The sequence below is a fragment of the Pollachius pollachius genome (assembly GCF_949987615.1).
Source record: "Pollachius pollachius genome assembly, chromosome: 17".
In the NCBI taxonomy this organism is placed as follows: domain Eukaryota; kingdom Metazoa; phylum Chordata; class Actinopteri; order Gadiformes; family Gadidae; genus Pollachius; species Pollachius pollachius.
Window position 1 is genome coordinate 21,454,659 of NC_136950.1, and position 15,129 is coordinate 21,469,787.

General features: G+C 50.5%; 1 protein-coding gene across 1 annotated transcript in view; it reads left to right on the plus strand.

The window, feature by feature from the left end:
• Positions 1-15,129, plus strand: part of rttn (rotatin) — a 54,081-nt gene that overhangs the window by 7,427 nt on the left and 31,525 nt on the right. The window contains exons 9-19 of the mRNA XM_079754463.1: positions 387-580; positions 1,206-1,325; positions 2,715-2,881; positions 3,718-3,930; positions 5,059-5,171; positions 7,118-7,244; positions 7,993-8,109; positions 8,829-8,945; positions 9,809-9,948; positions 13,978-14,149; positions 14,423-14,522. Coding sequence (XP_079610589.1) covers positions 387-580; positions 1,206-1,325; positions 2,715-2,881; positions 3,718-3,930; positions 5,059-5,171; positions 7,118-7,244; positions 7,993-8,109; positions 8,829-8,945; positions 9,809-9,948; positions 13,978-14,149; positions 14,423-14,522 — 1,580 coding nt within the window. The remainder of the gene's footprint in view (positions 1-386; positions 581-1,205; positions 1,326-2,714; positions 2,882-3,717; positions 3,931-5,058; positions 5,172-7,117; positions 7,245-7,992; positions 8,110-8,828; positions 8,946-9,808; positions 9,949-13,977; positions 14,150-14,422; positions 14,523-15,129) is intronic.

Sequence of the window (15,129 nt, forward strand, 5' to 3'; positions counted from 1 at the left end):
TTCCACGGAACATTTCCAATAGTAAACAAACATGAGGTCATGGGATTGTCTTTTTAAAAATAAAATGTTACATACGAAACATACTATGAAACGTCCGTCACATTGCCCAAATAAATACTAATTTCTCCCAGCTCTTACGTATGATTGTAGTGATCCGTTCATACGTAATATCTCAGAAATCCGCGTGCATCTATATTTTTTTCCACCCTTTATATATTCTGCTCCGGATTGAGCAGCTCTGTAACAAGAAAGACCCGATCACAACAAAGTCATAGATTGTACATGAAACGTGTTGTTAACGACACTGAGCAGTCCGGTATAGGGAGAGATGAGGACCATTTCTCGCCCCCCTCCACCAACGCCCTCTGTCCTCCGCTCTCTCACAGTGCTAGCTCCCACCGCCGGGGGGGGCCGGGGGTCCAGGGGTCCGGGCAGGAGGCCCAGCCCGGGGACGCGGTGCCCCCCCTGGACCTGCCGGTCCTGGGGGCGGAGGACGTCCTGGAGCTGCAGCTCCAGCAGCTCAGCCTGGCCCAGTTCGCCGTGGCAACCCTGGAGCGGGCCGTACCACTGCTGAAGACCGGTAGGGGGAATAGGGGGGGGTTTGTTTACCATGTGTTCAGTCGTTTCTGGCCAAAGCGCCTTACGGCGATTTCTGAACAATGTTGTCGTTGTGGAGCTGGGAGGGGTAGGGTTATTATTTTTCTAAAGGATGCTTGCATTGCAGATCGGGCCGCGGCGCTTTGGGCTTCGGGGTCGAACCACATCTTCTTCAAACTATGCTGTCCATCTTTCTTTCTTTTTGCATCAAAATTGTTAATTGTTAATGGTTGGTTATTAAGGGTAAATTCAACAGGTGAAATATTAACTGCTCATTAAAAGTAACCATTAAACAATGTTATTTTGTATCTAAAAGCAAATTCCCTGTAAGTCGCTTTGTGGGAAATAATCTGCTATCAAACTAACAGTAAATACAAAATACTTTGTAGTTCTTTAATCTCTCTCTCTCTCTCTCTCTCGCTCTCCCTGTCTCCCCCTCTCTCTCTCTCTCTCTCGCTCTCTCTCTCTCTCTCCCTCTCTCCCTGTCTCTCTTTCTGTGTCTGTTCATCCTTCTCTCCCTCTCTATCTCCTCCTTCTCCTCCGTCCCCCTCCCTCTCTCCCTCTCTCTCCCCCCCCCCCCCCCCCCCCACCCCCCCCCCCACCCTCAGAGTCGGCCCATGTGCTCCGGTGTGCCCTGGAGCTGCTGTCTGGCGCGGCCCTCCTGCTCGCCGACAGCGTGTGTGAGCTGGTCTGGGAGGACGGCAGCCTGGTGGGGGCCGAGCTGGCAAGTGTAGCGCCGCCGCCGCCGCCGCCGCCGCCGCCGCCGCCGCCGCCGCCGCAACACGACACGCCGCAACACATGACGTGGGCCCTCTCATGTAGATGAATGGATGCACTCGAGTGGGGAGAGGTAGCGGGCGGCCACCAGACGCCTCGCCCGCCGTGCGCTGGCAGCATATGGACCGAGGCCGCTGAGGCAGAGCGTGTGAGGGAGCTGAATGGATGGTAGAACATTACAAACCCTGCCTCTTTTATTGTCACGGCCTACAAAGGTGTTTTTTCTCCCCCCGATTGTCGGGCGCGTTATGCGCACCGTATGCCGCGTGGCCCCCGGTTGGGTTCCACTTTGAAGCCTGATTGGGTGAGAGTCGACGCGGTTTGTTTATGCGCACGTGATTCACGTGTGGGTTTGTCGTTTCTCCATTCGTCGCTGTTGTGTTGTTCGTTTTTGTTTTGTGTTGTGTTTTCACCGCGCCAGGTTCGCCTTGTGATGTTCTCCGGTTGCTCACGCGTTACGTTTCCCCCGGAACTGGGACTTCTATCCTCGTCAAACCCTGGGCCCTCTGGGCTGTTTGAAACACGCCCCGAGCCTCTCCGCCTGAGAACTGTTTTGTCATCTTTATATGGAGATGAGCTGTGTGTTGTTTGGACCTGTGTGTGTGTGTGTGTGTGTGTGTGTGTGTGTGTGTGTGTGTGTGTGTGTGTGTGTGTGTGTGTGTGTGTGTGTGTGTGTGTGTGTGTGTGTGTGTGTGTGTGTGTGTGTGTGTGTGTGTCTCTTTCCTAAGGGGAGCCATGTCCTCACAACGAAAGACGTTTCTCAGGACATTTACTGCCCCCTACTGGCGGTTTTGATATTTTGTTCCCATTCTTTTTTTTGTTTTTTTTTATTTCTTTTCTGCTGCCGGAACGAAGTTGCTCTGAATAGATTGTTCCAATTTATTCATACTGGGATATTGAGGTGTGTGTGTTTGTTTGTGCGTTTGTGTGTGTGTGCGTCTGTGTGGATCTATATCTCATCCCAAAATAACTTTGGAATGTGATTATATGCAGCTCCCTAACCCATGCAACTAACGATTGTTTCTGGATCCCAGCCAATCGCAGCGCCGCTAACCATGTTTGTGTCTGGCTCCATGCCTGTATGTGAGCGAGTTTGTACGTGTGTGTGTGTGTGTGTGCGTGTCTGTGTGTGTCGCTGTCTGTGTGTGTGTGTTTCCGACTGCATTGCCGTGGTGTCTAATATGCCACTCTGCTGCAGTGTTTCATGTTTGTTTTCTGGTTTAGCTTTTCGGGGGATTCTCTGTCTGTACCCTTCTGTGTGTGTGTGTGTGTGTGTGTGTGTGCAGGAGGTATCCTCATTGGTCTGCGTGTCTCTCCTCGTCTGTCGGTTCCGCAGCGAGAGAAGCTCCAGAGCTGCTTGGAGCTTCTGGGGGACACGGTGAGCCACCATCACCAGAGCTGTCAGGGCGGGGGGCCCCCCAGCGCACTGGTCCACCACAGGATGGCCTACACCGCCGGCGCCATCCTCACCGTCCGACTGCTGCAGGCCGTCCTGCCCCCCGAGAAGGTGTGTGTGTGTGTTAGACTGGGTACCCCCAGCCCGTTCTGCCGGCGATTTGAATTGACCTGAGGGATGACCTCAGGGAAGCGCCGACAAGCAGCCAATCGCGTACAGAGTCGTTTGAACTAGGTCCGTTGATCACGCCTCTTGTGCTGGAGAAAATGACATCAGCTTCCCCAGACCAACGTGCAATCTACGATGGAGCTTGGTCTGGCAATAGCCTGTGTGTGTGCGTGTCTGGCAATAGCCTGTGTGTGTGCGTGCGTGTCTGGCAATAGCCTGTGTGTGTTTGTGTCTGGCAATAGCCTGTGTGTGTGTGCGTGCGTGTCTGGCAATAGCCTGTGTGTGTGTGTGTGTGCATGCCTGCCTGCCTGCGTGCGTGCGTGCGTGCGTGCGTGTTATTTGTGTTGGGGGGTGGGTGTTTTCGGTGGACACGTGCGACCTGTTGCTGAACAAACTATCTGCGTGAGCCGAGACACCCGGTAACCAGCCTCTGCTGTTACTTATTAAAATGTCGCGCTTCGTGCACCTTTGATTGAAAGGTGAGATGGATTTCCTGAACCAATCACGGGGAAGACGCCCTGATCGGGTCGGAAATGAGCCGTGAGCGATGTGGAATCAGAACCCGCTCACTCCGAGACAGACGCCGTCCGATGGAGACGGATGTCCTCCTAGTGCATCTCCCTGGCTGGTACACCGATGGCGGTGTGACTTCAACACATTACACTCCCACGCTGTGGAATCGTACCGACCTGTTTAAACTGGCTTCAGCGCGGCATGTAGCAGCCTGTTCGTGTCCCACCGCTCATCCCCCTAACCCCTTCACGGCGTGCGTTCCACAGGCCAGCGAACACCTCCCGGAGCGCGCCGCCGCGGCTGTCCTCACGCTGGCCCTGGACCCCGCTCTCGGCGGAGCCTTCCCGGGCGTGCAGGAGGCAGCGGTAGCCTACCTGGAGCAGGTGGACCCAGATGGCCACGCCCTCCAGCGGCGGGTGACCCGCGCGGCGCTCTGGATGGAGTCCACCTGCGGCTTCCTGAAGGAGTCCCAGGCCGAGGTAACGCCCCGCCAGCCCGCGATCCAACGGGGACCCCCGAGGTTGATGTCGGCTGTAGGGGGACCGGGGGGCAGTGGCTCAGGAGGGAGAGCGGGTCGGCTGGTCACCGGGAGGTTGCTAGTTCGATCCCCGGCTCCTCCTAGCTGAGTGTTGAGGCGTCCCTGACTGCTCCTGACGAGCTGGCTGTCGCCCTGCGTTAGGGCTGGGTGATTGATCGAATTTTGATCGCGATTTCGATTTTAGCGTCAAACAATCACAAAATCAACAAACGAGTTTTTCAAAAAAAAATATATATATAATTTCTTTTTTTTTTTTTATGTTTTATAGAAAGGGCAGAACAGCTGTACTCATATCTGTATATCATTTTAGATTGGATAATTTTCTTTTTCACCATTTTGTGTATATTTTTAAGGCGAAATTTCAAAGTTCTCAGTTGCAAAAAGAAAATTCAGAGAGACATGCAGAATAAATACAACATGTTTTCAAACTCAAAAATAATCGTTTGAATAATCGTGATCTCAATATTGACCAAAATAATCGTGATTATGATTTTTAATCAAGCAGCCCTACCCTGCGTGGTAGGCTCCGCCGTCGTTGTGTGAATGCGTGAATGAATGGGTGAATGTTAGCCAATAATTGTACCGCGCTTTGAGTGGACAGCGTGATTGAAATGCAGTCCATGTACCATCTACCACACCGATATCTGTGTTGTATGTACAGCGGTTCTTTTCATATACTATGTACGTGCGTGTGTTCGCCATTGGGAAAACCCGTCTGATTATTCCACACAGCGAGGAGGGCTGCAGGATCCGCCTCCCTCCGACCCAACACACGTTTAACCAGCCCATGCATATTAATGCAGGCAGACCACCGCTGGAGAGTTAAGAGTGCAGGGTTGCCATTTTAGCGCGCCCCCCCCCCCCCCCCCCCCATCTCAGCAGCAGCCGGGGGTCCATCGCCTTGGCTCAACGCCACGGCAGCATGGGGCTTCAACCCGCAGCGCCCCTGTGGTCCGGTTAAGACCGCGTGACCTCTCCGTCCGCCCGCCCAATAACAGGCCATTTATTTCGTCCTTATCCCCATCGCCCACCCCCACAACCACCCCTCCCAACACCCCCACCACTGCAGGGCGACAAGAACTGGCCGGAGTTATTGGAGCTGGCGGAGCACGCCATCGACGGCCTGCCCTACCACCAGCACCTGGCCGTCATCAAGGAGTGCGTCCAGGCGTGCGCCTACCTGTAAGAGATACACGCACACTAGGGTTGGGTGTCGTTTAGGTTTTATCCGATACCGCTTCCTACTCTGTACTTTTTAAACGGTTCCGGTGCTAAAACGGTTCTCGAACCGGTACTTCAAAGAACGAAACCGCCCAGGCACACACGCATACATTGCATACATGCACGACTTGTTATGAGTTTCAAATTAAGCAGAAAGTCAGCGGACACTGAGTTGAAGATTAGGACATAGCACACGCTGTCTCACACGCTGTTGAATGGCAACGGTGTTTGCTAGCCATCTTGATATGCAAGATTTATGGTTGGCATTAAATTTCTTGACTTACCTGAAGAGGAAAGGCTGCTGTGAGTGCTGTGACTGATTTTTTTATTTTTTTTAAAATAAAAAATAATAATAATTATTCGCTGAAAGCAGGCAGGCACGCAGCTATGCTGCTCGCGTTTACAATTGCTTGCATGGCGCAACATTACTGCTAAAGTCAAATATATATGACTTTAGCAGTAATGTTAATATAACGCAGGTGCGCAATGCAGCCACAGGAGTTGCCAACATTGTTTTCAACCGCTCTGTACCGCGCCGTATTAATTCCCAAGTTTTGAAAAGAAAAGAAAGTATTTGAAGCGAATAACCGACTCTGTTTTTGCCAACCGAATTTGTTTATTTGGCTTTGAACAGATAGTTTTAGTTTTGTTACTTTGAAATCACACACACACACGCACACTCTCACACACACACACACACACACTCGTTCATTCATTCACGCACGCACCCACTACAACCTGCCGGTCTTCAATCAAAACAACATCAAAGTGATGCCGCAGCGCGTTGACAAGTCCGTCCCGAGGCGCCCATAGGCTTTATGGTTTATATGTTTGAAAGCCGTGGCACACTCTTTTACCAGTTGGCCTGAAATAGCACACCTCGCAGTCATTGACCTACAAAGAAAGTTGCAGTCGTAGTCGTACCATGCGTGTTTAGAAGCCCAACATTGAAAGGTTTCCCGTCTGAAACAGTGTCGCACGGCGCAGCGTTCCGAATGTTGTGTAATCAAATACACCGGTATGGCGGTATATAAAAAAAAATCATAACGAAAATACCCACCGTTATTCGGTGTGAACCGGTATACCGCCCAGCACTAACGCAGGTTGACGTCGCAACACCATGGGGGCGGGGCAGGGGGCGTTAAATAAAAGTCAGGCACCGTTATGAGGCACCGAAATGTGCGTTCTTATTCGATCTCGGTACTACCGTTTACGTTAGAACCAGTGCCCTGCTGGAACCGAGTTTCGGTGCTCAACCCTAACGCACACGCACACATGCATGCACATACACACACAGGCATAGACACAGCCAGACACAGGTTGTGGAGGTTTCTTAATCTGCCTATGTACTTTGGTATCACCACTATATACAATTTGGTGAAATCCTGTCATATGGATGACTTCATTTTTCTGTGTTTCTGTCTTTCGTTCTACCGTTCATTCTTTCTTTCTTTCCATTTTTCTTGTCTTTCATTCAATCTTTTTTATTCTTTCGGTCTTTCCTTCCTCCCTCCCCTCCTCCCTCTCTTCCCTCTCCTCCTCTCTCCTCCCTCCCTCTCCTCCCTCCCTCTCCTCCCTCTCCTCCTCCCTCTCCTCCCTCCCTCTCCTCCTCTCTCTCCTCCCTCCCCTCCTCCTCCCTCCCCTCCTCCTCTCTCTCCTCCCTCCCTCTCCTCCCTCCCCTCCTCCCTCCCTCCCTCTCCTCCTCTCTCTCCTCCCTCCCTCTCCTCCCTCTCCTCCCTCTCCTCCTCCCTCCCCTCCTCCTCTCTCTCCTCCCTCCCTCTCCTCCTCTCTCTCCTCCCTCCCCTCCCTCTCTCCTCCTCCTCCCTCTCCTCCCTCCCCTCCCTCTCCTCCTCTCCTCCTCTCTCTCCTCCCTCCCCTCCTCCTCCCTCTCCTCCCTCCCTCTCCAGGTGGGGCGTGGCCCAGCCCAGCCCTGTGCTGCGGTCAGAGAGCCAGAGGTTGCTGCTGAGGCTGCTGTCTCATCCCTTACAGGCTGTCAGGACGGAGGCATACACCTGCACGCTGCACCTGGTCAAGGTCAGGGCCGCGCCGTCCTCCCGGAGACCCCCGTCCTGGAGGACGTCACTCACTGATTCATGATCCTTAATGGACAAACACACACACGCACGCAAGGACGCACGCACACTCGCACAACACTCCTGGCACATTCCTCATTGAAGCAGGATGTGATTCATCCGAGTGAAGAAGTAAACAAAAATATAGTTGGTAGTCAATTATAAAAAAGTCTTTCTTGTATATATAATGTTATTTTGTGTATATCAAAACGTTCCTTCGCACAGATCTTTTTGTTATGCCTCTTTTGATGCACTAATGAACAAAAGCGCTAGGTGCCCTAAAACCTGCAAGCGAAACGTTAAGTGTTAAGTTTCAGCGTTATAACGAGGTAGGGATGCTTTGAGGAATCGCTTTCCGTTGTGACCTCTCACGGATCATAATTGACATGTCTCCACGCTCAAGAATAATGTGGCTCATATTTGCCGTCGCGCTATTAGCCAATCCGTTCATGTCGTCATGCGAAAACGTAACGGCTCGATAATTGGAAGACATCCAAAATAGCATTGCGAGAAAACCTGATTAACGCAAGCGGAGCTAAGAGGGCACCTGCTGGTGTGTTTCACGGAGTGTTCTGGGGAATGGGTGGGAGGGTGTCTTGTCGAAAGAGAAGTGAACGATGGGTTGTCAGTGTGACAGTGTCAGGTCGCCGTGTTAGTTGCAGGTTTGACTCTGTCACCTGTTCTGTTCTCGTCCACTGTCCTCTCTTCAGGAGTGCCTCGGGATCCAGAACGCGTCGCGGCCGCAGTGCAACGGGGTCCACTTCCTGCTCCACCACAAAGTCCTGTACGAAATCAGCGCCTTCGGCCTCCAGGACTCTGCAGAGAAGGTTTGTGTGTGTGTGTGTGTGTGTGTGTGTGTGTGTGTGTGTGTGTGTGTGTGTGTGTGTGACATGCAGGCTATGGCTGTGTTTGCAGTGTTCAGCCTCAGCCCACTTATTATTACTATTCTAGTAATAATTGTACTATTAGTACTATTCTGTCAATCCTTTAGTTCAAAACTTTTGATGTTGGGACGGACAGACAGTCAATCAGAACGATTCATTCCATGGTGACCCTGCCTCCTGTACTTGTCACTCGAAAGGCTCTCATGAACGTTAAGAGTTTGCCGTCCCCTCAACGTTCAAGACCACTGAGAGCACGAGCAGTTCAACACAAACAACAATATTATTTCATGAAAATACAAAGGTTTCCCCACGTTTTAGGACGTGGTTCTCAGTCATTGAATCAGTTGTGACGGCCTCCTCTTTGTCAACTCTTTTATTCGCACCTTGTTACATCGGAAGTGTGCGGTTAAGGACACAGAGCAAATACCCCACCTCCTCAGACACGATCTCGTCACTTAACCTTTAAACAGCCTCCCCACGGCCCCCTTTGTTTTATAAAGCCAACGGCTCGCACTAAATCCCCACAAGGTGAAGTCTGGCGGATATTTACTGCCCAGGCGATCGGTCTCCCCGTTTAATACCCGTCCTAAAGCCAGAGGGGTCCTCATAAAGCAGCCCTCTGCGCGGCACGCCCCCGCTCAGCCGTTCCGTCTGATCCACAGGTGAACTCCGCCGCCACCGACGCCCTGCTGTTCCTCCTCAAAGGGCGGTGGATGATGACGCCGTCCACCTGGGACGGCTTCACCGCCGCCCTCCATCCGGTCGTACCCATACTGCAGGTGAGGTCGCCTTCTCCCAAACCCCACGTTGGTCGACCGCCAGGCGTGGGGGTGGGGGGGGAAAGAGTACTCCATTACAGCTCTGTTAGTGGAATGGAAGAACACCACTAGTGTCGCTGACAATGTTCTGGTTTTTTTTGCACACTCGACGCGAGCGTGATCAAAAGTAACTTTTTTATCAATCGCGCGCCGCACAAAGGGTCCGTATTGTGCAGCCGGAGCGAGCTTGTACAATATTCTCTCATTTGCATATTCACTGTGATATCGTTTCCTCTATTGTTGTTTTTTTTTCTTTCTGTGTTGAGTAAGGCGATTCGTATTAATTGTGCGGTTTGAGGCGGCCGTGAAGCCGGGAGGGCGTCCATGCATAACCATGAGGGCTACCGCGGGCTTGTCAAGAACAATTAGATTCAGGGAGGTCACTAAGAGACGCCCGCCCCCACGCCAGCGATGCAAATTTATTCACTGCCGCAACGCCTCCCCACTGTTCTCTCCAAACACTGTGTGTTTGTGTGAATGTGTGATTGTGTGTATGTTTCCATGTGTGTTTGTGTGACTGTGTGTCTGTGTGTAATTGTTTGAGTTTGTTTCCATGTGTGTGTTTGTGTGTGTGTCTGAGTTTTAATGTGTGGGTTTGTGCATGTCTGTCCATGTGTGTTTGTGTATATGTATTTGTTTTTATGTGTGGGTGTATTCATTCAACATGACTGTTTGTGGGTTTCCGTACTTGTGTGTGTGTTTGCATGTGTGGGTGTATTCGTGTGTGTGTATGTGCATGTGTGTGTGTGTTTGTGTGTGTGTGTGTGTGTGTGTGTGTGTGCATCTGCGTGCGTGCGTGCGTGTGCGTGTGTGTGTGTGTGCAGGGGTACGCCAGCACTGGGGACCCTCTGGGTCAGTGCGTCCTGCTGCTCAGCGGGTGGTCCGATGCTGCGGGCGCCGCCCCATTGCCCGACCCCGCCCGGCTCCGCGCAGCACTCCGCCTCCTCTTCACCAAGCAGCCCACGTGAGTCCCCCCCAACCCCCAACACCCCCGAACCGGCTCCATAGTATGGAAATGGTTTGGATATAAGGTGTCTGACGGATTACAAAACGGTAGGTAGGTATAGTAATAACGGTAACTCCACTGTAACTGACTTCAAGGTTTCTTGAAGTTAGACCCAAACATAAAACATAAACAAGTAACCTAGCAATGCCCCCCCCCCCCCCACGCAGTCGTTACATTCATAACATTTCGGAGGCTGATATAATATATTATGTTCTATAATACGAGGCGGAGGCAGTTTCTAGTCCAAGGTTTATTCAACCATCAAACTATTCAATTCCGATGTAAGTCGCTTTGGATAAAAGCGTCTGCTAAATGCCCTAATTGTAATTGTAATTGTAATTCCGAAAGGGTAGGAATAGTAATGGTAAATCGGCGCGCCGATTTAGCGCTCTGTTAGTACTGCCTTGCATCAGTGAGTCTGGAGGTCGGCGCTCTGTTAGTACTGCCTTGCATCAGTGAGTCTGGAGGTCGGCGCTCTGTTAGTACTGGCTTGCATCAGTGACACCGGAGGTCTGTGCTCTGCTAGCCCATTTGTACCGGATGCTGCGCGGCGCAACATTGTATCTACCGCCTGTTGCTGCGTAGCGCAGCTTTGAATCTCCTCCCGGCTGCTGCCTAGCGCAGCATTGTTGATTTGTCGTCATTTTCATGACGAATGCAGCATATAATGCATTGTCATTGGTTCAAATACACATGAGGTGGGTCTTGTTGTTTTCTTAAAACCACGTGACCAGCCAAACGTCGTTGTTGGCCGACCATCGTTGAACTTTTTTCCTCTGCAAAAATGGCTGCGATCGACGCGTACTGTGACAGCGACGGCAGCGATTTGGAGTTGGGAGAGAGTGAGGAGTTTGAGAGGGAGGTGGAGGTAGAAGGGTTGGTACCTGATGATCCTTTGGATCGAGCCCAGGAGTGGTATTTGTGGGTAGAAGGAGAGGAGGACGACGACGACAACGACTTTGCTGGATTGCAGGGGGACTGGAAGACGGATGGATACTTGCCCCGAAATCCCAAGCAGTTCACTCGCAAACCTGGACCGAAGCAGTCGATTGCCGTGGATGAAACCCCCCTGGACGTATTTTCACGGATATTCACTGATGAACTTTGGGACATGTTGGTGACCCAAACAAATGTTTATGCTGATCAGACGCGCGGCCAGACCCCATCAAAGTCGAAGTGGAACCCCGTCTCCAAAACCGAGATGAAAACGTTTGTCGGGCTCTGCCTCACTTTTGGTATCCTGAAACTGCCAGCACGCCGGGATTATTGGAGGCAGACAAAGTGGCTGTACCAGACACACGTCCCCAAGGCCATGGCACGGGATCGTTTTGACATGATCTGGAGGTAATAATTTGTATTCTTGCGCTATTTCCGAGTTCCTATGTCTTACGGTAGCGTTAGCGCACTGAAGTCTCCGTCATGGCCAATAATGATAGTGGTGCTATAGCCTTCTGCTACTATTAATATAATAATGCCATAATTATTAAATAGCATAATAAATAGCAGTGTTGGCAGTAGCTTCACTACTTGTAGAGAAGATATTAACTTACTACAATCCTCAGTAGCTTGGTGGTAGCTTCACTTTATCCTGAATCAAGTAACTTGTAATAGCAAAACTCCTTTATTGATCAAGTAGCCATAATTATTAAATAGCATAATCAATAGCAGTGTTGGGCAGTAGCTTCTGCTAACTTCTACTAACTCCTTTATTGATCAAGTAGCTTAGCCACACAAGATATGATTCCCTGGGGTATTTCTCTGGCTAAACACAGAACAACCGTTTGTAGCATTGACGATATCCTTGCAACATACAACAAATATGATGGCAATGCTAGGCATAAACTCATTAATCTTATGTGCATTTTCAGATATCTCCATCTCCAAGACAACATGGACCCTGCTGTGGACAAGTCTGACAAGCTCTGGAAGCTCAAGGGATTCATGGACCTCCTCCTCGTCAGATTCCAGGATCTCTACGAGGTCAATGGCTTTGTGACCGTGGATGAGTCCATGGTCAAGTCCAAGGGACGCCTGGCCTTCCGTCAGTACCTCCCCATGAAGCCGGTGAAGTGGGGAGTAAAGGTGTGGGTGATGGCGGAGAGCAAGACAGGCTATGTCAGCAATTTCCAGGTGTACACGGGGGCCCTTCAGGGTAAGGCTGAGAAAGACCTGGCTCACCGCATTGTTCTGGACCTGGCCAAACCTTATTTTGGAACCAACCTATCCATTTATATGGATAACCTTTACACTGGTGTACCATTGATTGTGGACCTCAAGATCAGGGGGGTACAAGCTTGTGGGACGGTGCGTGCTAATAGGAAGGGCCTCCCCAAAAGCAAGGACCTAACAAAGCAGGCTGGCATGAAGAGGCACGAATACAAGGTGGCGCAGCTGGATGACCTGACCTTTTGTATATGGCAGGACACCATGGCAGTGATGGTCCTGTCAAACTACCATGACCCGACAGCTTTTGGGTCAGTGAGGAGGAAGGCGAATGGTCAACGCCAAGCGGAGGTTCACGTGCCAGCCTGCCTCGCTGACTATCAGCAGCACATGAAGGGGGTAGACCTGCTGGACCAGATGGTGGGATACTACCAGATCCAGCATAGGTCTACAAAGTGGTGGAGGAGGCTGTTTTTTTATTTTCTTACGGTGGCGTGCTACAATGCCTTTGTGGCTGCCAGGTCTGCAGGGGGAGCCAGCTGGAAATATAGGAGGGGCGGCTACAAAGACTGGCTGGAGGATCTGACCATGCAGCTGATCGTGCCCGTCACCAAACGAAGTGCTCCCCAGGTGCTCCCCACCAGCCCAACTGGAGCTTCTGCTGAGCATGACCTGGTCCAGATAAACCAGAAGAGGAAGACCTGCAGGGAGTGTTCTCTGAAGCGCAAGGGCACCGACGTGCGTCCTGGGTCCACGCTGATGGGGTGCAGGCAGTGTGACCTTCCTCTGCACCGCGAGTGCTTTGTGCACCACGTCCTTAGCCAAGACTGATTTGTTGTGTGTGTGTGTGTCCTTTCCCCACCCTCCCCACTCCTTACCACCTCTCTCTCATACCAAGGTGCCTTGGTCTGTGTGTTGGCATGTTTTAAATTGTTATGTTATATTAAGTGTTATTTGTGATGTTATTTTATCATATAAAATATTTCTTTCCTACCAATCTGATTTTGAGATTTTTTTCTAAAAATGTGTTGGTATGTTAGTGCTAAGGGAGCATGTTTTAATACAACCTGTGAGTCTTACCTTTTAAATGCAATTCATTTCATGTTTCTATGTGCTACAGAGGCTTAGATATTAAGGTTTTTATAGACGTTGACAATTCCTAGTATTTTTCAGAAAACCCTCAGGAGATAAGGACACTTATATCTATTATACATAGGTTTTTATAGATGTTTTTTGCAGGCGTTTTAGGACTAAATGGGCTAGTACTGCCTTGCATCAGTGAGTCTGGAGGTCTGTGCTCTGCTAGTACTGCCTTGCATCAGTGAGTCTGGAGGTCTGTGCTCTGCTAGTACTGCCTTGCATCAGTGAGTCTGGAGGTCTGTGCTCTGCTAGTACTGCCTTGCATCAGTGAGTCTGGAGGTCTGTGCTCTGCTAGTACTGCCTTGCATCAGTGAGTCTGGAGGTCGGGGCTCTGCTAGTACTGCCTTGCTTCAGTGAGTGGAGGTCGGGGCTGTGTTATGAATACCTTGCATCAGTGACTCAGTGAGGTGGTGCTCTTCTACTACTGCCTTGTGTCAGTGGGGGGGGGGGGGGGGCAATTGTGGGCTGAATATAATGTATATATAAATAAATAAACTGTGGGAATCAGTTGCTCCAAAGTTAATACATATTTTCATAACAGTTTCATTATTGGAAACATAACTCCACTGGATGCCATACACAGAAGAAAACCTTCTAAGATATGTTTGCCTTGAATGTCTCGCACCGACCGACATTGCTCTATACTTAATAAAACCCCCACCATGTGGCTTGTACTTCAAACAGGGTGAGATTGGCAGCGGTGGAACACATCTTGCCTCATCTCTCTGGCTCTGGGGCCTCCGATGCAGCCAGGCCAGAGCTGGACCAGCTGACTCTGTCCTCGCTCCCCGGACTCTACTGCACCCAGAACCTGCTGGACGTCACACTGGACACCTGCAACAAGTCCTTCCTGAAGGTATACATCTCACTGTACTGGCATACCTGTCCATCTCCCCTTCTTACTATGAGACGCCACTCCATCCAACACTCAGTCCTTCTTTCTTTCTTTTACGTTTTCTGAGAACTGATTTTGATCAAATCCGTTATTTTTGGTAATTATTGAGGCATTTAATGTTGGGGGGTCTTTAAAATCACCTTGGGGGTGATGACAATGCTCAAGCATGCAAAACTGTAATTGTGTGCCACTCAAACAACTGTGTGTGTCTGTGTGTTTGTGTTTGCTGTGCAGGTGGAGTCGGTGGAGAAGCTGTATGGTATCCTGACGTCGGACAGCGTGGACCTGTCTCTCAAGAGGTCGGCCACTGAGCAGCTGGCCGTGGTTCTACAAGGTCAGGAGAGGCTGCGGCAGAACGATCCCTGATGACCGACAGCATTACCTCTGGTTATATACCAGTCTCTATCCTATAGTCCCTGGTGCCTGACAGCATTACCTCTGGTTATAAACCAGTCTCTATCCTATAGTCCCTGATGACCGACAGCATTACCTCTGGTTATATACCAGCCTCTATCCTATAGTCCCTGGTGACCGACAGCATTACCTCTGGTTATAAACCAGTCTCTATCCTATAGTCCCTGATGACCGACATCATTACCTCTGGTTATAAACCCGTCTCTATCCTATAGTCCCTGATGACCGACAGCATTACCTCTGGTTATATTCCAGTCTCTATCCTATGGTCCCTGATGACCGACAGCATTACCTCTGGTTATATACCCGTCTCTGTCCTATAGTCCCTGCTGACCGGATGCATTACTTCTGGTTATATTCCCTTCTCTGTCCTATAGTCCCTGCTGACTGGCAGCATTATCTTTGGTTATATACCAGTCTCTATCCTATAGATACAGCCTCCATCTTGGTGCCTCACTCATAACTCATAACTTTTTCCTCTTTTTTTATTGAAAATATTTTGATGGATTTGCCAGACTAAACAGACA